General features: G+C 38.7%; 2 protein-coding genes across 4 annotated transcripts in view; one reads left to right on the top strand and one right to left on the bottom strand.

The window, feature by feature from the left end:
• Positions 1-28: 28 nt before the first annotated feature.
• LOC140237756 (HIG1 domain family member 1A, mitochondrial-like) lies at positions 29-8,278 on the bottom strand. Of its 3 annotated transcripts, XM_072317688.1 has the most exons (4): positions 8,186-8,272; positions 7,442-7,549; positions 3,607-3,774; positions 29-957 (listed from the first exon to the last, which is right to left on the bottom strand). In XM_072317688.1, the coding sequence occupies exons 3-4, from the start codon at positions 3,695-3,697 to the stop codon at positions 779-781; spliced, it is 270 nt and encodes an 89-aa protein (XP_072173789.1). In that variant the 5' UTR covers positions 3,698-3,774; positions 7,442-7,549; positions 8,186-8,272; the 3' UTR covers positions 29-778. The 3 variants fall into 3 exon arrangements, with proteins under 3 accessions (XP_072173789.1, XP_072173788.1, XP_072173787.1); XM_072317687.1 differs by lacking the exon at positions 7,442-7,549 and having other exon boundaries at positions 8,186-8,278; XM_072317686.1 differs by lacking the exon at positions 7,442-7,549 and having other exon boundaries at positions 3,607-3,822; positions 8,186-8,259.
• Positions 8,279-16,299: 8,021 nt separating this feature from the next.
• LOC140237484 (uncharacterized) overlaps positions 16,300-27,838 on the top strand; it is a 34,367-nt gene continuing 22,828 nt past the window's right edge. The window contains exons 1-7 of the mRNA XM_072317410.1: positions 16,300-16,436; positions 17,025-17,212; positions 18,089-18,256; positions 21,260-21,367; positions 24,975-25,046; positions 26,851-27,084; positions 27,550-27,639. Of these exons, the coding sequence (XP_072173511.1) occupies positions 16,349-16,436; positions 17,025-17,212; positions 18,089-18,256; positions 21,260-21,367; positions 24,975-25,046; positions 26,851-27,084; positions 27,550-27,639 (948 nt within the window). The 5' untranslated portion in view covers positions 16,300-16,348. The remainder of the gene's footprint in view (positions 16,437-17,024; positions 17,213-18,088; positions 18,257-21,259; positions 21,368-24,974; positions 25,047-26,850; positions 27,085-27,549; positions 27,640-27,838) is intronic.

Here is a 27,838-nt window from a genome sequence, read left to right as displayed (position 1 = left end):
AAGACCAAAAAAAAAAGGTTTTTATCTGAATGAAAACCATGTTATTTATATTATCCGGCAAAGCTTGAATAATTAAGTACAAGAAAATGTTCTACCTTTAAAACAGTATGCATTTGTACTGCAATGCAAAAGCTTGAGCTTTGGACAGATGATTTGTTGAGATCTATAAATACATAGATTCTGGCTTTTTACAATCACCTTGCAGTCAACATGTATTTATCATAAGTCAACAAACGTCAGGCTTGAATGATGCCAGTTATACAAATAATCCACACATGAAAAGTATCTCACTACATATTGTATGTAGAAAAGATAGAGTTGGAAGCCAGCCTACATTTTCCATCTAACTTGATATTACACGTCAATGCAATTTAACGTCAGTATGAGTTAAAAAACCCCTGAAACACATGATTCTTGGTCCTCTTTCTAATTATAGATCCTGCTCAACAACAAACAGGCTGCATGCAATGTTTGTCAATTAGTTCTTTTTCTCTCTAGCGATAAACTTTGTGAGATATCAAGAGCTTCCCGGGGAAAAAGCGCAGTAAAAGTAAAGCATCCGACAAGTCAATGATTCTTTACTTTTGACGATGAATTTGTTGGGGAGATACATGGATTCTACCAGGGCAAATCCATTTTTGAACTCCTTTTCATGCTTGCATTTCAGTTTCAGTGGCAAGCTGGTCCACAAAAAACAGCTAGTCCATGGTTTGGGACAGATGTACCCATCAACCTGGACCTTGTTCTCCCTTTAATTATTCCTGATGTGATAGCCAAGTTACGGCCTTTTGTAATAACTCTTCAACAGCGTCGCACCTGCTCCAACGGCCATTGCTCCAACGACACACGTCTGGGCGATGACACGAAGCCGCATCAGGTAAATGGAGGTGGACATGTTACCACGTCTCTTATAAGCGATTGCACCCCATGTCACTGCACCCGCAAAGCCAAGAATACCTAGAAAGGGGATATAAGTAGTGTTCAAAATCACATTACTAATAATATACAGTAAGCATCAGGCGTAAGTAACTTAATAACAAATTGATGGAAATTTACGCATTTGGCATGATTCTCCAAATTCCTATACATGTACCTGGTTTACATAGCACTTCGTCATCAATAGACAATAAACAACATGATAATTACAGTCAACACTGCTTAAGTAGACCTGGCATTTATTAATCAAATAATTGCCTAAGTCGAAGGTATTTTCAAGTCAATATTAACATCAACATTACTCAGGTTTGCAAAACTTTTGGCCATAATGTGTACCGGTAGTCTTTGACACCAGCTGTCCAAATTTTAAAAATCTTCACACTTGTATTACTGTCTGTAAAATGTGCATTGCCCTTTGATAATTGCTGAAAACATCATCCTTTCTGGCCATGCATGGCAGCACATAACAAAGTTGTCTGGAGCAAGACTACCTACAGAATGAACAGTGCCAATTAACATCATCAACATCAACATCAACAGCAACAACAACAACATTTGATATTGTGTTGCCTGAAGTCACAGTACAATGCTTAAAAGTATTATAGATAGACCCCTAAATACAACACTGCAATGTATGTGGCAGAAACTTTATATCACAGGCTTATTATGAATCCAGAAAACAACACTCCAACAACAATCAAACTCTGGAAATCTCTCAAAATGTTTTTGTTCTACTCATTGTGTCAAAAAGGAAGCACACTGTACCTACAGCTGTAGAGGAAGACTGCCAGGGTATAACACTTCTCATCTCGCATACCGGTATGCTTCCATGTCAGAATGCAAACTATCCACAGCCTTCTGACATATAAATATAAACAATCACACACGGGCAATACACACAAAGACATGCACAGACACAAAGACATACATGCACACACACGCACACTACTGTGTCTATTCCCCCTACGATATCATCTTAAACTATGTGATGTGTACTTGACCACTACGTTTAAAAAAAAAAATCGCACACAATAGCCTTTTGTAGTGCAAGCTTTTAAATAATATTATCCAAAGTAATATTTTTGGAAATGTCCAGGTACCGGTACTCTTTTAGTTCATTTATAAAACCATCATTGATAATGATGACAAAATTCACTAACCAGTACAGGTCCTACAGAAGAAACTAATTCCATGTGCATAAATATGGCAAGGGTAATTGCTCTGATAAGCAATAGAATAATAGATAATAATAGATAATAGAACTAGCAGTGTTGTTGTGTTTAAAATAATTTCTAATATTTCTTATATGGACTCTTCCTATTCTGTGTTAGGGATTACTTTTTTACTGCAGCATGGTTAAAATAGAGGTGACACTGGGCTTACAATACAGCATCTTATTTGAAATACAACAGAATTTTTTAATCAACCTCTATTTTTAGAGCTTAATGTTACCTCCTTTATTTGCATGCTTTGAAAATTTCCATATTCTTGATGTTTCAACAAACTTATTCAATGTTATTTTCTTGCCGTGTTCTAAGCCTTTTCAGGTTACCACAACAACATATCCCGGACTCCGATTTCTTAATTAGGGCAGGTTATGCATGCATAATACAATTACTAAGTGATGCTAACCTCATACTTGCTGCACACTTAGTTATTGGTCAGGTAGGCACGCAGCAGAAGTATTCCACACCATCCCTAATTTTTATCCTTACTTACATACATGTACAAACATTTTGATGATTGCACAGTAAAGGTTTGATGGGGGACATAAATAAAGTTCAAAGTGCACAAGTGATGCTAAAAGTTATTACTAGTACCGGTACCACATGAAATGCTGTCTTTGCCAGAGAATAACGGTCCAATAAAACTGATTATACGACCACACAATCATTCTTATCAATGAACTGACTAGAACGCTAGTCATGAAGCAAACATTTGTGGTACAATGACATACATCTCACACAAATAATGGATGATCAAAAAGATGAAATTTTGTTTTGGCTTGACATTGACACGACCCTTTAGAAAAGGATTGTGATCCTTGGCTATAAATCACTTCCCCCAGGTGGTATGTATTGGGACTGGGACTGCACGTGCGAATTGGCACGTACATTTTAATGGACATGACAGGAGCTACTATGTAGGTCACCTCACTTCCAAATAAGGGACAATTTAAATCAGCACTTTTTTCTCTTCTCTCTCTCCCTGAATTTTTCTTCCCTTCAGGCAGTTTTACCACTCACTAAAATGCATTCTCCTCTTGAAATTTTGGCTTTAAACAAAATAAATAAACCAACAACAAATAAAGCAGCATGCAGTGATGCAGTGGTATAATTGCCATATAATTGCCCACTATTACCACTGATGGTGACCATACAGTACGCTGAGCATCAAGCATACATGCAATATACACAAGCACAGAATATTGTGGCTGTTGCAGACAAATGAAAACTATGGTACTGGTACACAATACAGCAGCGTCAGACAGATTCCATACCATCCCTTCAGCTGGCTTTGGACCCTGCCAAGTTAGTTTGCACTCATTTCAAGTCATAAAGTGGGCTGCACGCGCATGATCCAGGCGGGAGAATTTCCAGTTTATAGGAGATGCTGAGGGATAGATTCTCTGTGACTGCATGAAATCTTAATACTGGCTGGCACACTTACCTATAGGCACAAAGGGATCAGCAAGGGCTTTTCTTTTTAGTTTATCAGTCTGCGACTCCTGCTCATAGTCCGATATCCTTGGTACTGGCATGATTACCAGGGTGTCAGAGGATGAATGGTAGAATGTAGGTGTTTCCCCAAATTGATGCTGCAGACTACACGCTCCTTCTGGTAGACAGTATCAATCAAGTAGGAAGATTTAAAGGGGATGGTGATCTGCAATTGGTAATAGTTTGGCATAAAATTACAATAACAAACACATACACTAAACACCTAATCTTCACAATGAAGCAGTCAGTATACATTTTGAACAACATGGGCTGGTGTACAAAAGTCTATGAAATTTCCAAAGCCCTTCAAGCATGGCACAAACAGTAGATCCCCACATCTAATCCTTGGGCGAGCATGCAAAGCGATAATGAATCACAGCTGATATGCTCAGTTTTATCATGATATGCTGTTAAAAATTCCAACGCCAGTTATACAAGTTGTTACTCTATCCTGTAGCCTCCTACACCAAGTATTTAAAGATTTAATTTACCGGTATATTTTGTCATGCTGTCTCTGTTTTTTTTTTTTTTTTTTGGGGGGGGGGGGGTGGAGTATGTTTTCAATTTTGTTTGGCTTTGTGTAAATGAGTCTTTTCTGGGATGGAACTAGAGAAAGAAGGTATATTCTATAAAACCTCTCAACATTATCTTAAGCCTAATCAGAGAATAATTTTCCTGGTATTGCATAGCAATTTGATATTCATTTTGGTATGACTGTATACAAATTTCATTTGTCTAGAAATTTAATTTCATAGACTTACACATAATTTTGTTCAAAATGTATGTCTATCGACTAAAATTTGCTATTCAATTTGCAGAAGGGTAAAATATTCCCTGCTAGTGCATATATAGTAACAGCTTGCTGTTAATTTTATGAATTTTTAGTGAGTCATCTCACTTCACATGGATTGTAATGGAGTATGGCTACTTAAATGGGGTCAGGTCCTATGTGGATGCCATGGCAACTATCCACTGACAAAGTTTGTAGGCATCTGTGCCATTTGGCAAAAAATGTCAGATGATGGGTGAAGACAAAATTGACTTTTGATCAGGGTCATTCATCAAAATAAACAAGGAAAAGTAGAAATTACGCGGTGCGTAATATATGTCCCCGCCGGAAGTAGCATTTTGTAACAAAATGTGCAATATAGGTAAAAAATCAAGGTCAAAGGTCAAAGAAGTCAAAGGTCAAAATTCTGTGTAGAAGTTTTGAAGCCCTCACCTAGTGCCATCACATAAAGCAAAGGGAATCGAAATTGGGTTAGAAATGGCGAAGGAGTAGCATTTTGTAGCCAATGTACAATATAGGTCAAAAATCAAGGTCAAAGGTCAAAGAAGACAAAGGTCAAAATTCTGTGTAGAAGTTTTGAAGCCCCCACCTAGTGCTATCACATAAAGCAAACGGAATCGAAATCGGGTTAGAAATGGCGAAGGAGTAGCATTTTGTAGCAAAATGTACAATATAGGTCAAAAATCAAGGTCAAAGGTCAAAGAAGTCAAAGGTCAAAATTCTGTGTAGAAGTTTTGAAGCCCTCAACTAGTGCCATCATATAAAGCAAACGGAATCGAAATCGGGTTAGAAATGGCGAAGGAGTAGCATTTTGTAGCAAAATGTACAATATAGGTCAAAAATCAAGGTCAAAGGTCAAAGAAGTCAAAGGTCAAAATTCTGTGTAGAAGTTTTGAAGCCCTCACCTAGTGCCATCACATAAAGCAAACGGAATCGAAATCGGGTTAGAAATGGCGAAGGAGTAGCATTTTGTAGCAAAATGTACAATATAGGTCAAAGGTCAAGGTCAAAGGTCACAACTGAAATTCTGTGTAGAAGTTTTAAAGCTCCCATGTAGTGCTATCATATAAAGCAAACAGAATCAAAATTGGCTCATAAATGACAGAGAAGTAGCAAATTGAACATTTTGATCACACACGGACGCACACACGGACGGACGCACGGACGGACGGACGGACGGACGCACGGACGCACAGACACACACACGTACGGAGCCCGTTTCATAGTCCCCTGCTCGAACTCGTTCGGCGGGGACAATTAGAATATATTGTGTAGATTTGGTTATGAATTCAAGTGCACAGCACAAGAAACCTCATTTCTTGTTTACATGAGCATCAAACAAATGAAATATTGGCAACCTTAATGGCACAAAACAAGTATAGTAGATTCATCCTGGTAAGTGATATATAGCTTCAAAGGAGCTACAATTTGAGATTAATACAAGTAGTATGACCATCTTTATCCACCACAAAAATTAAATGGACACCTGTCTATTGAGGTCAGCAGAAACAGGTGACAGGATGATCGAAGATGACCACTTGCCATGTTAGACCAGCAGCCATCGTGGCTCTATCTCTATATTGGGTGGGTGTTTGCCAGCTGCGGGGAAAATCATTGTGGCCATTGTTGTATGATGGCCATTCTACTCAGGTGGACGCAACAAATCAATTGGTTACACTTTTTCACAACCTTTGGCCATATTTCAGGTTGCAACCATGTGTGGTATATCTATATTGTAGATGGCACAGCTGGTGACAAGGCAAAACATTGCTGTTAGCAAATGAGAAGATTATATACCGGTACAAATTACTGAATGGTGATGAGTACGACAGTACAAGATTTCATATATTAAGGTGAACAGAGGCATTCTATTCGAGGTAAAGCCTCGTTGAATAGTATGCCTCATCTTTCATCGAGTGTGAAATCTTGTTCCACTGCACAAGACCATGCACTATTTGTAAATACAACACCTCGAATATGTCAACAAATGTGGTCCACAGAGATTTTTTTTTTTTTTTTTTTTTAATGTAAGTACAGAAATGGCAAACATTTTTTCATGGAATGAGTAGCATAGTCAGTTTGTCATACTTGAAACCAATCAGTTGAAACTGTTTACCGTAAAATACTAAAATGAGAGACAGAAGGTACGCTTGTTACCGTTGAGTGCGCGCACCAAAGATTTGTTTATTGTGACATCACAGCTGTGCAATGGACAATGATCAGGAGAAAATCTACTGAGTCAATCATGAGTTTAATACGGGCATCATAGGAAATTGGCGACGTCACAACCATGTGATCGATATCCATTTTTGCTCAAGCAAAATTGCACGGCTGATAGCGATAGCGTGCGATGGTACTTAACTGCATGTCATGTGATGAGGATTCTACCAATTGGATAGCTACATTCTTCATAGACCCGTAAGTGCTGCATATTAACAGTTTAATAGAGTAAATTACGTAAATTTATAAAGAATGAAAGCTAGGCAACAGCTTGGCTTCATCCGGCGCAACACAAGGTTCTTCCCTCAGTCATTCAGGGAGGCAGCTTATAAGTCCCTTATACGACCTCACCTAGAATATTGCTGTAGTGTCTGGGACCCACATATGGCCTCGGATTATTCAAAAACTGGAAAGGATTCAACGCCAAGCAGCTTGCTTTGTCTCTGGTTATAGAAGAACGAGCAGTGTGACTAGCATGATCAATAAGTTGAAATGGCCCAGCCTATCTTCACGACGTACTGTGAGCAGACTTAATATGGTGTACAGAATCATGAACGACCTTGTTGCAATCCATCCAGATACATTCTTTACAATTACCTCGTCTAAAACCAGGAAAATCACGACATGTGCTTCCAAACATACCGCCCTAGGGGCAACATCGACAAATTTGCATTTGCCCAGAGATCTATACCTGAGTGGAACAAACTTCCATTCCTTAAGCTCTGTAGTTTGTGCAGTCTCACCTGAACAGTTCAAGGAACTTTTAGTGACCTACCTTAAAATCACACCTTGTGATTAAGCCCACACCCCTTCTCTTACGATCGATAGTCTTATCGTGCACACAAGTTGTATTCATCTTCGTGATAGGCTGCATTATATAGCCCTTTGAAGATTAGGCAAGAAGAAGAAGAAATGTTTGAATATTTTCAGTGAGTGTTTGTTCCTTGGAATAGACGAGCCCGGCAAGACGCTGTTAGTACACTGTGTCGCTACTTACAGCGACTGGGCTGTGTATAGTTATCATGAGTTATAGACTACAGTAATACAGTAGTCATCGTGGTCATGGTAGTTTGATTCTCGGAATGGGGGGGGGGGGACATTAAAGGAAGTCTTGCCATTGTAACAAATAGCCTTAGCAAATGTATTGCCACACACGGTCTCAGATCAGGGATCAAATACGTATGACCAACCAAGGAGGGTAAGTGTATGGAGGAAATTATAAACGCCAAATATCCCTTCCAGGCTGTGCCCTCCCCCCCCCCCCCATACTTCATTATACTACAGTAAATTACTACGTAGGTCCATGGTATCATGTATCTCGGGGCGCGGGTAGCGGGTGCTGGAGAGAGAGGCGCAGGCGTGGATGAAGATCAGAGACCTGCGACCTCTTTGAATTTCTTCTGCATTTAGAGCTTGGAAAGACAACCTGACCTTCCAGGCCTGGGCAATCATAGCATGCTTAGTTTCAAACATATTTAGAACAATACATATTAAAAAGATCATTTTTCGCTTTACTCACGGGTTTGACGTTTGTCTCTATCCACGCTGTAGTTTAAGTCTCCAGGAGACGTTTACGGCCGGGGGAAGGTGAGGCGACTGACTGCAGTTAGCGGCTAGCAAGCGAGACGAAATTCGGGTCACAGTACGATTAGTACATGGTGTACGTGACGAATGAAGGGTTTCACATGGAGTGCATTCTGCAACGTGCGCGTGTAGTGTAGTGTAGCTGTGCCATAGAATTACGCAATAAAAACCCGTTTATATTCTTTATCGCAGACCTTATATAGTATATTCATGTTTATTGTTACATAATTCTTGCACACAGCTTCTTTTATTCTTAATATGTTCATATCTTCAGAATTAACCTCCAATCATTTCTCATACAAAATATTTAACATGCTTTATGATCGTGATTAAAAGACTATTATGCGTGTGTTTTTTTCTCTCGCGACTGAATTAAAGGTAAGTTGACTTTCAGTGTGACGTCAAAATTGTCCTTGTGTCATCGTGCCTGGGATCCGTTCAGCTGATGGAACCCAAACACCCGCTGTTTTGCATGAATTACTTCAGCATTGTTATCTTAATTTTATTTTTTGTCTGTTTGAGAAGAAAATATAATATATCACCAAAAAAAAAAAAAATCTACGTGACAGGTGTTTGCTGATGTTTGACAGTGTTGTCATTATTGTTAGTTTAATTATGTAGCAATCCTGCAATTGATTTTTGTGTATGATATACATATAGAGGTGACCATTTAAGATAATTCAGTGTAAAACAATTTAAAGTAATGAATGTTCAATCCGGACCACATCAAGTAGGAACAGGTTGAAGTTTGAAACCTTTCACATGATTGTGTAGCTGTATAGACGTTGATACAGTAGTCGCTTCACAGTGGGATAAAAATTATGCTTTCTTTTCACAACACTCAAACGGTGCACGAGGATTTTTTTGAGTTTGTTTGTTGTTGTTGTGTTTTTTTTTTTGCTTTTTTTTGCAGTAGCTTGACAACAATTACTCCGATTTCTATAAAAATCCCTGTACCCAATTGTTCTAATCAAAATATTTAATACAAAGGATAATTGAATCTCGTCAATTAACAATTTTTGCCTTCAAGAAGTAAGCCCTAAAAGATTGTGATAAGTGTTCAAATCAAAGGGAGACGTGTGAGATGCATGCATATTTTATAGGCCTAATATCATTGATCGTTGATCATTTCAATTAATTTGTATTCACTGTCAATGTAGGTCCTATCAAAGTACTGTTTTCTAAGAACACTGGGTGCAAAGTTACCGTTCATGCCTTCCTGATATAACACGAATACAACTACCGTTGGCTCAGACTTTAATATAGGCCGAGCAGTTCTGTTTCTCTGATAAAAGACATAATTATCTCGAACTTCGAGTGTGGATCACTGATCTCCCCTCTAGATCAGTGGTGTGGATTCAGCGAATGCAATGGCGGAATAATGAAAAATCAGTGAAAGTTTTAGGAAAATCCAACCATCCGTCAAATCAATTAATCTTTAAAAGTTTTAATTACATTTTTTTTTTTATTCTTCATGCCTTCATGAGGACTGGTGCCCTAGAAAGAAAATATACTGTGAAATTCTATTCTAAGACGTGTCATTATCATAAATAGACCTCTGTCGTACAATCATTATTATAAATATTTACCAGTATTTTCCTTTCCTTTTTGCTATGTGCACGCAAAAAGTATAATGTTCGCATTCTTTGTTTGTTAGTCCATGTAGGGCCTATATGACAACGAACCCCTATTAAAAATTACAATGAGCGGTATGCTCTGAGTGTAATGGACGCAAGTCTCAGGGCACGAAAGAATATGAGCGATTACATTGTGGAGGCATGGAGCTAGGCAGACAGAGGTGCATGCACAACACAGAAAGCGCAACAAAGTTAACCACCACCGGGGTCAGAAAAAACGCCACCGTGTAGAATTATAATGCACGGGCATCCTAAAAACGCATCCTGGATCCAGAATATGATCCGGATCGCCTATAACACACAGGACCGGCCCAAAAACTTATAGTATTCACCTGTTCCTTTGGCCGCAATTAACAGATCCATTCTAAACATTTCATCAAACTGCAAGAAAAATTACATTGCCGATTTGCTGGCAGACAGACAGGCAGACAAACAAACAACAGGCCGAAGACGCTGGCAAAAACATATAGGTCCTGTTTTCTTCTCTGTCATACCAGTCGGATGAAATCATGGGACTTGTTGAAAGCCCTGACGCGCCCTTTATACTGTACTTTGAAGAAAGGCGTGAAAGGAATGATTACAAGCTAACTTCTTATATTCATACTACAGCGTATTACGGGCTGTATATAGGTTATTCTAGAAATGGATGTTGTCTCTGGGAAACGTCTCTCTTACTGGGAGGAAATAATACAGTAATCCGTGTTTTGGGTGCGCAGTGAGTCAGTCGATATACTTGTATGATCCTCTCTGTGTTGAGAGAAACAAGTTGAGCATTCAGGCACTTGAGCATTTGCTCTTTCACGAGGTATCACAGTTGGCATTGGCTGTATTCTGCATGTTCACGGTCTCACACCTATATTCTGTGGATGGTGGTGACATTACTAGACATACTTTCTAAAGCAGATATTTGTAACAAAGTGGGCCGCATTGCGTTGGGGTTCTACTGAATATGGAGTGAATTCCTCCCGAGAAAGTGGTCTTAGGACACTCATGATTTAGTGATAGGTCGTCTCAACCTCGTCTGTATAGGTTAACATTACAAACTGTGTTACCTGAGATGTTGAATGTTCAGATTCTTCAAACCATGGGCCCTACATAAATTGTAATTGTATATAAAGTTATAAATATTGTAATGATTTGGCATTGACGGACATCAAATGTTTGTCTGAATTAAATTGAATTCAGGTCTAGTAGAGGAAATACTAACACAAATGAATGCATTGGGCATTTTTACGTTTGTTGTCATTATTTAGACCCTAACTTTTATTATTCTTATTTCAGTTTGCTTTGTGTGTGTGTGTGTGTGTGTGTGTGTGTGTGCCAAACGTGTAGGCCTTGAGAAGGGTGATTCTGTAGGTGGAAAAATGGTGTCAATCAAGACCAAAGGTAATAATAGTGAATTGATTCGGTTTGCCATTGTACAATGTCTTTATTGAAAACTTACAGTAAAATGCGTCATGGATGGATATTAAATCAATGAAATAATGTTACGAAATTCAAAGGAAGGAATACATTTGAATATTTCACTGGAGAATGAAACACAACACCCTTCCTCAGACTGTTTCATTTCAAATTGCCAGTATTTCACAGACCGACACAAGCAGACATAGGCCTACCAACTCTCGAGATACAAAGACTGAAATATTACTGTATACGCGGATGGCAGTGATCTGACAGTAAAGATCATGGCCGGCAGAACCGCGCGGGGGGGGGGGGGGGGGGCGTGGGTGTCATCACTTTGGGCCCCCACTTTAACGGAAGTACGTTAGTGGCACTAAAAAAAAAATTAATGCTAGTAGGTAGAGACCTTGAAGTGTGAGCGCGGCAAGGTTTATGTTTTTCCGCTGAATACTTTTTTTTTTTGTTGCTTGTTAGCTGAGGAAACCCGGAAATGGAAGGGGAGAGATGAGCTGAGGACCTTTTCTTTTTTTTTTTTTTTTTGCTTGTCAGCTCATGAAACCCGGAAGGGAAGTGGGCCCCCACATCTTTGAAAACGCCCCGCCGGCCCGATGCTTGTGTGAGACGGAAAATCTCGTTGGTTGTACATCTTGTACCTCGACCCCGGACCACACTCCAGACGCGACGCGTCCGGACTACCGGTACTAGTCGTTGCCAAAAGAATGTATGCTGCCCTCTTTTGTTCAAGTCATCGCAACTCACGATTCCTTTCTGCACGTGATGTGATCCTAAATTAGATCTACACACTGTACACTGTTTACAACCGTACGTTAAAGCTGCTACATCTCAAGCAAGCTCGATACGGGACGGCAGTGGGAGCTACATGTCGTTTCACACAGTCAGTCTCCTATTCAGATCCGCCGTAATACGGTACACGCCTACCTAACCAGTGTGTGGCCGTGGTGTCATCAATGTCATTGACTACTTTTCTCCATTGACGTTGAATATTACTGTAGCCCAGCTGCACACGAGTTTGATGAACAGACTGAGTGGAGATTGGATCTCTAACTTGTAACTGTATGTACCGTGTGGCGTGGATTGCTGTTGTTAGATCACGTGTGACATACCGGTAGATTTCACACAACACATTCTCTAAGTCCTAACGTTTAGTGAAATTTATATTATAGAATCTAATACTATCACTATCATGACTATAGAGCTGGCTGTAGTGTAGTCTATTAAACCACTAACTGTTAACGGTTAACACCAAAGACGCTTAATAAATAAGACACGAAAGTGCGCGCTAATCCTGGCTGTACAAAACAAATGGACAGCGCGCGGTCTTCAAGCGTATACGCACATCACCTGAGACGCGCTGCCTTGACGCTTGATAAACTACAGCAGCGGCTTCAGGGACAGCGCGTCTCAGGTGATGTGTGTCTTTGCCTGAGACGCGCTGTCTTTGAAGATGTTGTTGTTGTTGTTTATCAAGCGTTTTGATTGTGAGATCATGTTGTTGCCAAATTTTTACCTCCACGAAATAATCCTTATTACTCTAAAATCTCGTTCTTCAAAATAATCCCCTTAATCGAAAAAAAGCTACGACTATAATTTTTAAATCTTTTTAAGATGACAAGAATACCACTACCTTTGGAAATGAATGATGTTTCTAGGTGTACTGAGTTTGTACTTAGCTCTCTTTTGTATCGTCATGTAGGGTAGCCATTTTGTGTCCATCTTTATCGCGCGCCTTCGTATCTTATATCTCTACTATCTTTGGTTAACACGTTAGTACTAACGTTCATATCAATTACTCACTTAGCTTAGCTGAATAGTGCATTAGTGGTTACAGTTTTTAATGTAAATTAATAACTTAATTTAGTAGTTAGACAGTCTGTTAGCAGGGCTGTGCCTTATTTTATGGTCTCTGAAGTGAAAGTAACTCTTTGTCTCTAACTTAGCCATCATGGTCATGCCAGTGGTGGTTAGTTAAGTTAGGGGCCTATCATAAAACTAAAAGAGGGATTTTCATCTAGTATTAGGTGTTCTATACTGCTGGCTCGAGCTAGTAGAGTATTAATCCCAGGGGCAGGGCGCTCCTCCTTGAGCTTGTACACAGTTAACTATACACAGGCACAGCCCAGTTGCTGTGTACGTACGCCAGTCACTGTGTACGTACGTAGGCCTGCTCATAGCGTATTAACAGCATCTGGTCGGGCTAGTACACAGTTTAATTACTGTTGCTGTAGCGTTGGGGCTGGTCGCAATTTAACGTTAGAGCTAACGTTAGAGCGTCTCTGCTCTGAGTCTGAGGTGTCATAACGACTAACGTCCATCTGCACCAGCAGTGCCAGTGGCAGTGTCTATTTAGTTAGTGGTATTGTTGTGGACGAGGACTTCATATCTATGCTATCATTAATGAAATGCACATTTTACAACTTACCGAAAATAATGATTATATGCGGCATGTGCGAACGGTACATCTGATAATCGGCAGTTCGCTCGACTTGAATGCACTTTTAAAGGTTACGCTGTCGACCGTGCATGCTGCTACCAAAGAGCGCACGCACGCAATAGATCGCTGCACTTCGAGCCGCGCACGTATAATTTGCTGAGTAGTCAACTCGTCATTTTGAATTCTGCAACGATTAACCCCGACGGTGGGGGACTCCTGCGCTGTTCTACTGTGCTAGAAAGTGCCATTTTTTGTTCAATGGACTTATCATGAGGGCTCTCTATAGACTTATGAACCTTCTGTAAATAGTGTATCAGTAACAAGCATGCACTTAACGTGAGTAAACCCTTTTTTATAAGAAATGTATAAAGTGTAACTATCTGTATGTGTCATTGCTGTCTGTGTTGGTGGTAGTGTTGTGTAACTAAAGTTGTCACATATGGTAAACATGGTAAACTCGGCCCCCATTGCCCTCATTACAACTTAATACAAGTGACCGAGTTTACCCGCTAGCCGAGTTTACCCATAACTATGGTACTAAAAATCGTTTCAATTTGAATACATACAGATGTAGTCCAATTGTTGGCAACACGTACCTGGGAATATTTGGTTCCTCCAATCTGCAATAGTCCCTTTCTGTCCAAACTTATGACTTTAAATGATTCGGTCAAGAGGAATCTATGAGAACGACAACTGCTCCGTCTGAGGGATTTGAAACGTAAGCGCGTGCACTAGCCGGTAGCTGTGTATCCTTTTGACCAGGCACTCTTCCTGCGCGGCATTGGATGGCGCTCAATCCCTCTCTGCTGGGTGCGTTTCACTTGAACCCTTTCGCTCGCCACTACACAGCGCGTAGTGAATAGCGACTTCTATGCATATTCATATAGCCAATGCGCAAAGTGTCACGCAAAGGTTGTTTTGAAAAACAAAGGAATGAACGGGAGGTATGGAGGTGAACTTGTAGAAAAATGTCTTTTAAGACCATGGAATTAATCTGAAAGTGAACAAGTGCATAGCTGGTATGAATTCGATATGGAAAGTATGTATACCAATAGGTAGTTTAAAAGTAAGCCTTTGCTGGTAAAGTAGGACACTTTTAGATGTGCTGAAATTTGTCTTTCTTTTCTTATCGTACATAGACACCACTCTTTTGACTCAGAGAGCTCCCATAGCACTATAATTGTGTGAAGGAGTGCTCTGGGGTTACCAACTAAATAACAGAATGTTGAATTTTGTTGTAGCTCCATCTTCCCATCTAATGCGAACAGATTGAGTCAACCCCAGACATCCTGCCCTTCCCCCATTGATTACTAAGAATTGTTGTTGAATCAAAATCCAAGAATACTAAATTTACCTCCTTTCTAAAACTAGTCCTGCTTTAATTTCTGTAACAACCAAATTTTTGCCCAATTGAAAACCTTTATTTACTATCAAGCACTGTCTAGACTCCACCTCATTCACCCATTCATAGCGCACAGTTGTATGTTACAGCTGTATAACCAATGTGTATCATTCAATGTATGAAGAGTGTATCATTCCCCTCCCCCCCCCCCCCCGAAAAAAAGTACTTGCAATCTGAAGCTCAAAGAGAGAGGTCATGCCATGAACAACCTTGCGAATAAAATACATTTGGAAATACATAAGTACATTATTGTGTGCCATGATACTTCATTGAATGTACAGTGTACACCGTACCTCTCTATCAAAACTAAACCGATCCTGCTACACAACAGTAGACATCAAAAGGCTATGACCCTGCAGGTTCATACAAATGGGTTCAGTCTCAGTCTCAGTAAAGTTAAAGTTACAGAGTATTCATTGTTGTGGATGCAATTGTAGAATAATGATCATATCATGTTTGAATCTATCATGCAGTATTTTGCAATTGTTCTGCCTGTGCATTGTCATTGAATGAATTGATACTGTCTATAACACCTCATCTATACTAAAGTAGACAAGTCTTCGACAATTACTGTCAGTGTGACTGGTACTTGAGACACACAATATCTGTAAAACCAGAAACATTTGCAGTTTGAAACTTTCGTTAATTGGAGCCACAGCCTTGTTGTGTGGGCATGACTTTTTCAAATTGCTGACCATGAAAATATTACAAGTAGAGGTCTAGTTACTCTAGGCTAGATACTAAAAATCTGCACCATGGTTCGACCTCCCATGCCAAAATTTGGTCGCGTGCAAAAGCATAGGTTGTACATGGAGTCGGCAGTCAAAATTTTTGGATGACATTATGGTCAAATTATTGGTCGCTTGCATTACATGTAACACAAGCCGCCCATTATTCCACCACAATGCCGTCCAAAATTCAACTGCCTGCTATGTGTAGAAACCTTTGTGAGTGTATAGAAAGAAGACTAGCTCTCAGTTTAGTAGAGATGAACAATCTTACTGAGTAATTAATGTTGCTCTTTTGTTTTAGTGGTTCCATTTTAACTAGAGCTATATATTTCATGCTCCTTTTTTTATCTATAAAAAAAGAAAACGACTCCAGCATTAATTCTTCACCGGGTACTGCAACATCACCATAGATACTCGGGGGAAGAAAAAACAGAAGAAGAAAGAAATGACATTTCTGTGCTAAAAGGAGGATATCATGGCCACTATGGCATCGCCGGGAAAGGCTGATCCTGGACAAGACCCTGTTGCCAAGCTTGCTGCTTTCCTCCACCAAAATAACTCAGGTGAGAACCACCCAATAAGTAGTCTTACACTTGGCCATAATTGTTATTTTATTCTGCTTTTGATAGAAGATTTAGTACGTATACTGGTTTCATGATCAATGTAATCTTAGAAGTCTTGTCAATGTCATACATTTTTAGGGAAGACATGACTCCGGGAAAGTACCAAAGCTATAAAGATGATAATTGTTACCAGTTGATAGGGTCACAAATTGTTTTTATTTTATTTTATTTTTTTTTACATTGTGAGATTCTGAAATGGGTGTTTATGTCCTTCTCAGATGACAAGATATTGTAGAAGTATTTGAATGCACAAACAATGAATGCACATGTGTGACATACAAGTGTATGTTAGGCCTGCACATTTGAAAGATTTGTTAGCAGAAACTTATTTAAGCAACTAATGACTGATATCAATAAAGTGTGATATGATATGTTTATGACATATGCAGATATGAAGTGCTGATGACTGAGAATAAAGCATGATGCTGGCATTGTTCTTCAGCAGGAATGCTATCTTGTCAAGATAGTTTTGTTTTCATTTTCTATTTTCTGGTTATTGTTTTGTGTGTCTGTATGTGTGTTATCTAGACATCAAGATTTTGACAGGGAAGAGCAAGCTGTCCCTCACCACTGTCTACCTGGCAATTCTCAACCGATGCTTCGCCACGACAAACCCCAGCGACTCGCCCACGGAGAGCTGCGAAGGCGCCCAGAGATATGACGCTGAGTCTGTGGCCTACCTGAGAGACATTTTGCACAGGACGGTGGCTCTGAAGGTTGGTAATACATAATGCTACCCCCGAAGGATCAGAATGAGTATTTTGCAGGAGGGGGCTGAGTAGAACCTTTAAAAGTCATGCTGCAGATCACATAGCTGTCAATTAATATAGAAAGCTGAATTACATTGTACATAATGCACATTACAAGAATTTTTACCTGGTGTACTCTGTGTATTCTTGAATTGTAAGTAATAAAAGAGTACAATTGTAATTGACTTGCCTTTTTCAGAAGGCAGGGGGAATAATAGAACCCTTTACATACATCACTATTAAGTTGAGGGAATGTGTACTTGAAAAAAAAAATGAAATTTAGTGGAATTCTCTTCATATCTTCCTTATATCATTCTAAGCATGTGACATCATAAACTGTAGTAGTCTTCTCATCCAGCATGGACTGTGCAAGAACTTTAAGTATTCCTAGCTTTTAAATGGATTGTCCAATTTGCGTCAAAATTTCACCGATGGGTTCTATTAATATTGCTGCATTAACTCAATCCACACACTGTTTGAAGGTGAACTTGTCATTTAAACAGTGGAGAGCTTTTTGTGGTAATATAAGTACAACGTACTTTTATTATTGCTGCTCTGCATCTCATCTCTCTTTTTTTAGTCGATATTAACCATTCAATATCCTTATATTGTAAAATGTATTTTTTCTACAATATAAAGATTTCATGCTAAAACACTTCAGCCTTTTGTTTTTCTCGTTTTCAAATCAACCTTTAAAAATCTAGGCATGTTTTTGTGTGTTTATAATGGTAATGAAATTCAGTGCTTGAATTTTTTCAGTTGTGTTCCTCTATTTTACTGTCAGTACTAGCAATGTCTTAAGTTTTGTCGTGTTTTGATGCTTTCTCCCAACAACGCTTGTAGCTGCTCCATGAGACAACCACACTGCAAGGTGCAGTGGACGTGTCCCGTTTCCACGCCCTCAGTGTCCTAGAAGTCAAGAGGGTTCCCATTCACCTCTTGGTCGGTCTCAGTTCTTTGCGGCACCAGCTGAAGGTCTTGATATGCTCCAGATGTGTACACTCGCTACAGGTATGTTGCATGGAAATGGTTTATTATATCTCCTGGAGATCAGTGCTCAAACTTAGTGCTCAGACTTTTCAGTTCTAAAATAGTCACTGAGATATTGTCATTATTTACTTGGGCTGAACACATACTCACAAAAAAAAAAACAAAAAAAACAGCACACAAAACATTTACAAGTGTACATAGCATTTAGATAAAAACAGACTGAAATAAAACTGGCTAAAAGAGATGAAACATATGGGCCTAGGGTCCCAAAAGCTGAATTCTTAAAGCTGTTGCCAAGAGGCTTGAGACCCAACAAAAATATAATCACAAATAAATATTGCACACGTTACGAATGTTGATATGAAAGCTTTATATTGTACTTAAGGAAATGAATTTCAAAAATGTATAAAAAATTATTGCTTTGATGTTGAAAAAAGCCCTGAAAAAACAATATAAGATACTTTTCAAAAGTCATATGAGAAAAATAAATTTGTCATCTTATTCTTTTGTTGCCTAATTTCAAATTTTTTTTTTACAAGAGAACTCAAGTACCAAGTGAAGTAGAATTAAAAATCAGTTGATTACACACATTACCCACATGTGATTACTGTTACCCAAATTTATGATGTCGTGAACATTACTACACACTACAGACCCTGCATAAAAACTGAAAATTATGTCAATTCCCTCAATTACAGTTGTAATTATTAAAAAAAACCCTCCCCCATCCTACGTATTGAATATAGTCAAAGTAGTAATCCTTAGTTTCTGTGGTTTTGTCAAATGTCTGAAGCATGAAATGGCTTCATTGTACTTTGACTGTCATGACCCTTTTTTTGTCCCCGCCGAACGAGTTCGAGCAGGGGACTATGAAACGGGCTCCGTACGTGTGTGTGTCCGTGTGTCCGTCCGTCCGTCCGTGCGTCCGTCCGTGTGTCCGTCCGTGCGTCCGTGTGTGCGTCCGTGTGTGATCAAAATCTTCAATTTGCTACTTCTCTGTCATTTATGAGCCAATTTTGATTCTGTTTGCTTTATATGATAGCACTACATGGGAGCTTTAAAACTTCTACACAGAATTTCAGTCGTGACCTTTGACCTTGACCTTTGACCTATATTGTACATTTTGCTACAAAATGCTACTCCTTCGCCATTTCTAACCCGATTTTGATTCCGTTTGCTTTATATGATGGCACTAGGTGAGGGCTTCAAAACTTCTACACAGAATTTTGACCTTTGCCTTCTTTGACCTTTGACCTTGATTTTTGACCTATATTGTACATTTTCCTACAACATGCTACTCCTTCGCCATTTCTAACCCGATTTCGATTCCGTTTGCTTTATGTGATGGCACTAGGTGAGGGCTTCAAAACTCCTACACAGAATTTTGACCTTTGCCTTCTTTGACCTTTGACCTTGATTTTTGACCTATATTGTACAATTTGCTACAAAATGCTACTCCTTCGCCATTTCTAACCCGATTTCGATTCCGTTTCTTTATGTGATGGCACTAGGTGAGGGCTTCAAAACTTCTACGCAGAATTTTGACCTTTGCCTTCTTTGACCTTTGACCTTGATTTTTGACCTGTATTGTACATTGGCTACAAAATGCTACTCCTTCGCCGTTTCTAACCCGATTTTGATTCCGTTTGCTTTATGTGATGGCACTAGGTGAGGGCTTCAAAACTTTACACAGAATTTTGACCTTTGCCTTCTTTGACCTTTGACCTTGATTTTTGACCTGTATTGTACATTGGCTATAAAATGCTACTCCTTCGCCATTTCTAACCCGATTTTGATTCCGTTTGCTTTATGTGATGGCACTAGGTGAGGGCTTCAAAACTTTTACACAGAATTTTGACCTTTGACTTCTTTGACCTTTGACCTTGATTTTTTACCTATATTGCACATTTTGCTACAAAATGCTACTTCCGGCGGGGACATATATTACGCACCGCGTAATTTCTACTTTTCCTTGTTTTTTTTGCTAACGTTTGGTGACATGGAATCTCATCCATCATCAGTGCACACAAATTCTTGCCATCGTTATGGCTTGGAGACTAATCATTCAAATTGAACATGTAGTTTCCATTGCACAATAAGCTACATGCCTTCAAATGTTGTGTAAATTAAACTCTTTGAAGATGGAACCCTTCTTTCATGTAACAGTTTTTATGTAATAAAGTCACTTCTTGCCATATTCGGGACAGCATGATGTGGCAAAAGAAATGTCAGCTGTAACAAACTGATTTGAGCTGTCTCTGGCAGCATGGTGACTATGTTGTGCAATGAATGAGCAATCCTGAGTGAACAACAAACAGAAATGGGTGCAACAAAGGATGAAACTCAGTCATATGTGAATCATTCTGACATGCTTCAGTGCTCTGGAAAAGCCCTATTTATAGATCAACCAGGTTATTGACAGCTGGAGAAATTAAAGTTTGTTTGAGTGAACCGAATGCAGAGCAAACTAGAGAAGCACTCTTAGAGCACAGACCTCCACCAAGCAGCTCATTTCCACCATTGATCTTGTTCTTCCGTAGAGATCAGTGATTTCTACCAATACATGCTGAAAATCGTCCGATTTCCCAATAATATAGAAACCTTTTGTTACGTCATCAATGCCAGCTGCGCAGCGCGCTTCGCCCTGGACCAGAAACTAGAGCACGCACTGTAATGCATATATGAAAACCTCATATGCAACTTGATCTCCCAAGTTCACTGACCCTACCTGCCAAAATATTGAAAATCCTTCATAAAATCCATACAAATTCCTGCAACACTACCAAAATTTAATAATCTGTTCCTTGTGTCATTCTCAACCTTTCCTGCAAGTTTCATCCAAATCCGTTCAAGTTCCTGCAAGTTTCATCCAAATCCGTTCACAACTTTTCGAGTTATTTTGAACACGGACAAACCAACGGTAAAGAAAACATAACCTCCTCCCTAGGCGGAGGTAACAATGCTGCTCAAAGGAGACTATAAGGACAATGTCTAATGCATGTTGCTGTCCATTCTCTTTTGCAGATGCTGCTTGTGGGATGCGGGGGTGATAAGGCAGAAGAGCAGGATTGGCCAGTTCTCCATACTCTCAACCTCAGCTACAACTACATCGAGGCTCTGGACGAATCCTTGGTGAGTTTGTCGAGGGAGATTGAATCTCACACCTGACAGTGGCAGGTGATTCTGTATGAAAGACATTTCTTGAAAACATTGCCAAAAAGGAAGTTAAGAGAGGATGTCGTTGGAACTGACTCCCAAACCTTTAATAGTCAAAATTCCACTTAGGGTCCTACAGTTGACTGTTTGTTTGTTTGTTTGTTTGTCGTCTTGACAAATATCGTTGATCTGCCGCATGTCATTAAATATCTGAAATCCAAACAACTCTTTGGAGTCTTTTATTTTGCCTGTAACCACTGAATTGTTATTGCTTCTTGTTTGTCTTTCACAACTGAGGATTTTCTTGTTTCACATGAGTACGTATCTATGGATAGTAATGGGTACTTACACTTCACCTTCATTGTGTGTGTGTGTGGGTGAGTGACTTTCTGTTTGCTTCATAATTACTTTCTATTCAACCTGTACACAAAGTAAATGAGCTTATAATTTATCTATTATATTTTATTGGTACGTGTATTACCACAAATGATTGATAAGCAGGCTAATTTATTGAAGACCGCATAGATCCGGCACATATTTAATGTAGCATTCCGAGTCATTGTCTTTTCGTTGCTCCATTTATAAACCACATAATTGCTCTGAGAAATTACATACATTTTGAACAATAACAGTATCATTCAGTTGTAATAGCAAATATGTGTTGTTAATGTCTATATTGATATTGGACACTTGTGTGTCATGAGACAACAGCAACAACAACAACCTAAAAAATCAAGAAACAGGGATATCCGTATTAACTTTAGGTTTACCAAATAATTTAGCAATTTTGAACTTTTCATAGTCCTTGAGTAAATGGTAACAATTAGTTTTCCTAATAAGACTCCTGCTGGAATATATTTCTGTCATGTGAATACCTACTCTGTCCATGAAAGTTACATGACATGATTGATAAATATATGCATATTATTCATGTGCAGACTAGTGGAAGAGAATTGAAGTGTCACTCTTTCTACATCTTAGCCTCAGTTTATGGTTTTGGTGATCAAAATTTGTTTAAAAAGAGCACGTCTAAGTTTTGTGTCTCCAGTGGTTGATTTACGCCCGCCCCAGAGTCAAGATTGTGTCAACTGGCACATTCAAACAAAGCTGTGATAGACTTTTAAAAAGGTTTGATGTTTCCAATGTAATCATCACAAATACTAGTTATATATGCATTGGACTAGTAAGATTATCTTTCATGAATGGAAAACTATATGAGTATTTTTGTTTTCTTTTTGTTTGCCCCATAGCAACTATATTGTCAGAACATGACTTTTGCAATGATATTGGATGATGTTAATAGTTCTCAGTAACTTGAAAGACCATTGACAATTTTACAACATTTTCTCTGTTGGGTTCTCAGAAATCTGCAGGAGCCTTAGAACATCTTGATTGATTCCATATCTATAAACTTTTGTAAACAGTTATAGTGCAATATAGTTCACTTTTCCTGTTTATACTTGCTTTTCACTAAATTTGTGTTATGAAGCACAAATATAATGGGATGGCTTAACTGGTGCAACTATGTCACAAGACTAAAATAAAACAATAGCAGTGAGGCAAAACTTTTTGATGAGTTAGCAACATTGCAGTCCATTCAGAATATATATTTTTTTATGTCATCACACTTCAGGTAGGAAGTGAAATGAAAATTTCCATGTAGGTATTCTAAATCCCCACTTCTCAACTGTTGGTTCACGAAGCTCTCTCAGGTGGGCTGTGATGTCAGCCAAAAATAAAGAAACAAAAATTCATACTTGGTTTTACTGGGCCTCACAAAAATTTGACAGAGCCAAAGTGAGCCTTGGGATGAAAAAGGTTGAGAAGCACCATTCTAAATGTATTCATGTGCTGATACAAGACATGTCTACAGAAGTTTTATTAAGATTTGAACAGCCTGTAGTAAGTGTGTACTAGTTAACAGTGAGCTGTGACTTGATGATGTTCTTTTTCACACTTCCTGCACCGGGGAAGTTCTCATTACTGGCGTGGACTTTGACTTGTTATCTTAAAGGAAACAAATCCCTCTGCCATGCAATCAGTGACATTCTCAAGACAACAGTCTGGCAGTCACAATGGTGGAACGCTGTTGAGTGATAAGTGCCGAGAAAATTAAGGCACTTGGATTACTCTCAAACGCAAACATTGTTGTTGACATTTGTTATCTGTATTAGACAACTGCAAAGTGTTGTAATGCATTAACAACTCTTGTGTAGTTATTTTTAGTATTTGATTTCAAAATGACAATTACAGTACATGTTAAACCATTATAAAGAATTTATATGTTTGCCAGTGAAAACTATTTCACAGCCCACAATCACGGCTTGATCTTCTCTGCCTCGGTATCTGATTTTTGTGCAAATACCTCTAATCTTCAAAAAATGCCTGATGTGTGCTTTCTGACTTGCAGAATATACATGTTGTTTGTTTGTTTGTTTGTTTTTTTCAGATTGTATTCTTCCATTTTCTTAAACAATTTACCAAATTAATACAACTTGCACATTTCGCCCTTAAATATGCAGAAATTTAGTGATGAAAGTATTTATACAGCTTACCTGAATTAAATTTTTAAAGTTCACTTCCATTTCTCATGGCTGTAGTCACAAATTTGATTTCAAGAGAAACTTGCTGAATTTCATACAGAATGCTGGCATTACCACTGGTGGCCTACTTGTTGACAGTATCATTGGCATTTTCAGACAGACTTTTGGAGAGGAGTAATGTCTAAATATACAAATTCTCTGATATTACATATGATGTATATTCCACATAGATAACATTTGAATTATCAAGTTCTTGAAACAAGCAACAACTTGCCTGTGCTCTTATGTGCTGAGATCCATCAAAAATTTACAAATATTGTTTTTAGTACTTTTCTCAACTGCATTTGATCTGTACGTCATAGATTTACGTCATTTTTTTTTTTTCATTTTGCTCTTCATGATTAACTGTGACGTTGAGCATGGCAGAAACTGGAATTGATAGTTTGGGAAAACAAGCACCAAAAGTTGTGTCACTCTCCACTTAAGTAGATGTATATGGAAACATTACTTCTTTAGTCATGGTGTTGATTTTGATAAGTAGGAGTACTAGGTGGACTCCCTATTTGCAGAGTTTGTATCACAGCTTTGAAAAATCCAATTGATTTTCATGGACCATCGATAAATCATGAAGAAGAATTGCTTGAATTTTTTCAATGATATCTTTTGAAATTTGTTGAAAATTATGTTTAACATTGTGTGAGATTTCAGCAATGTATGTCGTCACGTTTCTGTAAGAAATCTGAATTTACTCCTCTGTTTGGAAGAAAAAATGTGCATTTTTTCTTGTTCTCTCTTTTCTTTATGAGAAATGTGAGAAAAAAGGCAATAAAACTGACAGAAACAGGGCAAGAAAAGTCTTCAAAAAGTCCTTGAATTGCAGTACGAGTTGAAAGATTATTTAATATTGAAATTGAAAAAATATTTGAATATTTAATACTGGTACTCAATTCTGATAAGATCTATAAAAACTTTCATCTCAGCACAGTAAATAATGTAGAGCTATAAAATGAGCATGTTGTTCTTTCGTCTCTTTCTTGCAGCGTTTCCTGCCGGCTTTAAAGGCACTGGACTTAAGTCACAATAACATCAGGCACACCAGAGACTACCTGGAGGTAAGGAAACTGAGCTGGTATGTACAGCCATTTTGTCAATGCTGGCCGGGGACATGTGAATGCTGGCACGGCCAAAGTCTGGCGTTACTACTTCCTCTTTCTGTCTGATTTCCTCAGTTCGTTCTTGCTTTAGGGATGTCTGCTTGTTTTTATTTTTTAAATTAATTTGGCTTGCATGACTGCTTTCAAATTAAAAAGGATTTACTTTGTACTACTTCCTATATGATTCCTCAATGACATCACAAGGATATTTGATTCATTTTTCAATATGTGTATCCAGTGCACTCCCGTTATACTGAGCACGGTTATAACGAAATCCCTGTTACAAAAAAATAAAAATTCAGGCCCCAGCATTATCTGCTCTATGTTTTTAATTGTTTATTTGTTCCGTTATAACAAAATTTCAATATTACGAAAAAAAAAACTGCCAGTCCCGAGGACTTTGTTATAATGGGAGTCCACTGTATTTTGCTTTCCATTGAATGGAAAATTTTTGTATTAGTCAAGGCTCAGCATTAACTTTTTTCTATTGATGGCCCATCAAATTCATGAAATTGCATGTAATGGTGGGCTGAGAATAAAATCTGTGGCCCAAAATGTAAAGGAAAACATATTGAAATAAAACATTACAATAATATGATAAATCATGAGAATTATGTGAAACTTGGCAGGCATGACAAAGTGTGTGAAATTGCACATAGTGTGACTTAGAGGTAAAAATGTAGAACATTAGAAAACTAGAAAAGCACTCTGAGAGCGCAGACCTCCGCCAAGCAGTTACTTTCCACCGATGATCTTGCTCTTCCCAAAGAGATTTTTTCTCCTCTCCAGCACTGGGGAAAAGCTCTTTCGGCTCTTCCATAGAGATTATATCAGTGATTTCCACCCATGGGTATACATGCTGAAAAATTGTCCGATTTCCCAATGTAGAAGCCTTCATTACGTCATAAACCCTCGGCTGCGTGGTGCGCCTCGCCCTACAGCATAAAGTGGAGCACACACTTTAGTGCGCGTATAAAAACCTCAAAAATGTGCAGCTTGAACTCCCAAGTTCATTGACCCTACCTGCCAAAATATAAAAAATCCTTCATAAATTCCTGCAAAATTTTCGGATCACTACCCAAATTTAATCATCTCTTACTTGTGTCATTCTCAACCTTTCCTGTAAGTTTCATCCAAATCCGTTAACTACTTTTTGAGTTCTTTTGCACACGGACAAACAAACTAACTAACAAACAAACCAACAGTAACAAAAACATAACCTCCACCCTTGGCAGAGGTAATGAAATGATTTAATAAAATATGTATGTTGAGGATATCTTAACTACCAGGTATGGAATTTCAGTGCAGACTCTAGTACAGGTCAGTCGGAGACATGTGAAGTGATAACAACATTCTTTCCTCCAGTTTTGATATGTTATTGCAACTAATATAATTACTCTGTGAATGTATGGGAAACTTAATGTTTACAAAAAAATATACACAAGGTAAAAATCACCAGGATCTGTTTGTCAACAAAAGTGTGGACACTGATAAGTGTGAATAGAGATTTAAGGAATAGCTAGTGTCAGATTTTTTGACCTCCCAAAAGTGTGTAAGTTTTTTGTGTATACATACAGCAAACATCTCAACTTTTGCTTGGTTTATAAAGAGACAGTTGAATTTGAATAAATAGGGCCTTGTAGATCAGTATCGATTCATTTCAGACTTTGCTCTGGTTGAAGCGTTGGCACAAAATTATGTGCATTATGACAGTATGATTCTCAGTACTAAAGAAGTGAATAATTGTATTGTTGTGCACCAGAGCATACCAGAGATCACGCAACTGAACCTGAGCTTCAACCAGCTGACCCGCATCCCGCCCATGGGGGACATGGTGCCCAATCGTCTCCATACCCTCATCCTGCGCGGCAACAACATTGAGAGTCTGTCCGGCATTGAGTACTTGAAGGACCTCAGGACCCTGGACCTGGCCAAGAACGCCATCTTTGACACCTCCGAGCTCTTCTCCCTCGGCTACCTGCACAGCCTCAGAAATGTGAGTGTCACTGCATCCTGCGCAGTAACCATGGCAACTATTGGGATGAGGGTGGCAAGAGATGTCGTGGAAGTGATGATGAGTGCTGTAGAAAGACATCAAAATGTTAACAATTGTAGATTTACTTTTCAATCATTCATAGATGAATAATTGACTTCTGGTATTCAGTCATAATCATTTTCAGTGGACACAGAGGGTCAGAACTTAATTCTTCTCAAGCTCATTAGGCGGAGTCAGAGCATCAAGATGTTACATGACACCCACATTAGTTGATGTACAAAAGGGAATGCGGTACAGTCATTTTGCAAATTGCAGAAGTAAGGAATTTCATCATAATGTGGTAAAGCTGAGATTGTGTGTACTCAAATTATTAGTTTGAGACTTGAATTGATAATGTGACCATAGCACATGTTTAGAGGGCATTTCCATCAATGTTGCTCATTGTTGTTTCCTCCACTCCCCCAGATGTATTTCCATGGCAACCCGTTCACATTTGAAGGAAAGTGGAGGGTTGTGGTGGCTGGATACCTAGCACCAGAGGCAGCTCAAGTCAGGGTGAGTTTGCTGTATTTCTTGATGCTCAGTAGAATGCTGTATAGAATTGGTCTCTGTTAGGATGAAGGCTTACTTTGTACTGCTGCAACAAATTTTCTCCATTTTTGTTTGTAATTATGGTGTTTAATATCATTGAAAGTAACTCTCCTTATCATAAAAGAGGTAATTAACCAGCCCACCCCCCCCCACATTTTGGGGA

The sequence above is a fragment of the Diadema setosum genome, chromosome 14 (genome assembly GCF_964275005.1).
Source record: "Diadema setosum chromosome 14, eeDiaSeto1, whole genome shotgun sequence".
Lineage (NCBI taxonomy): Eukaryota > Metazoa > Echinodermata > Echinoidea > Diadematoida > Diadematidae > Diadema > Diadema setosum.
The sequence above is the reverse complement of the archived record's forward strand: the minus strand, read 5'-3'. Positions and strand labels throughout refer to the sequence as shown.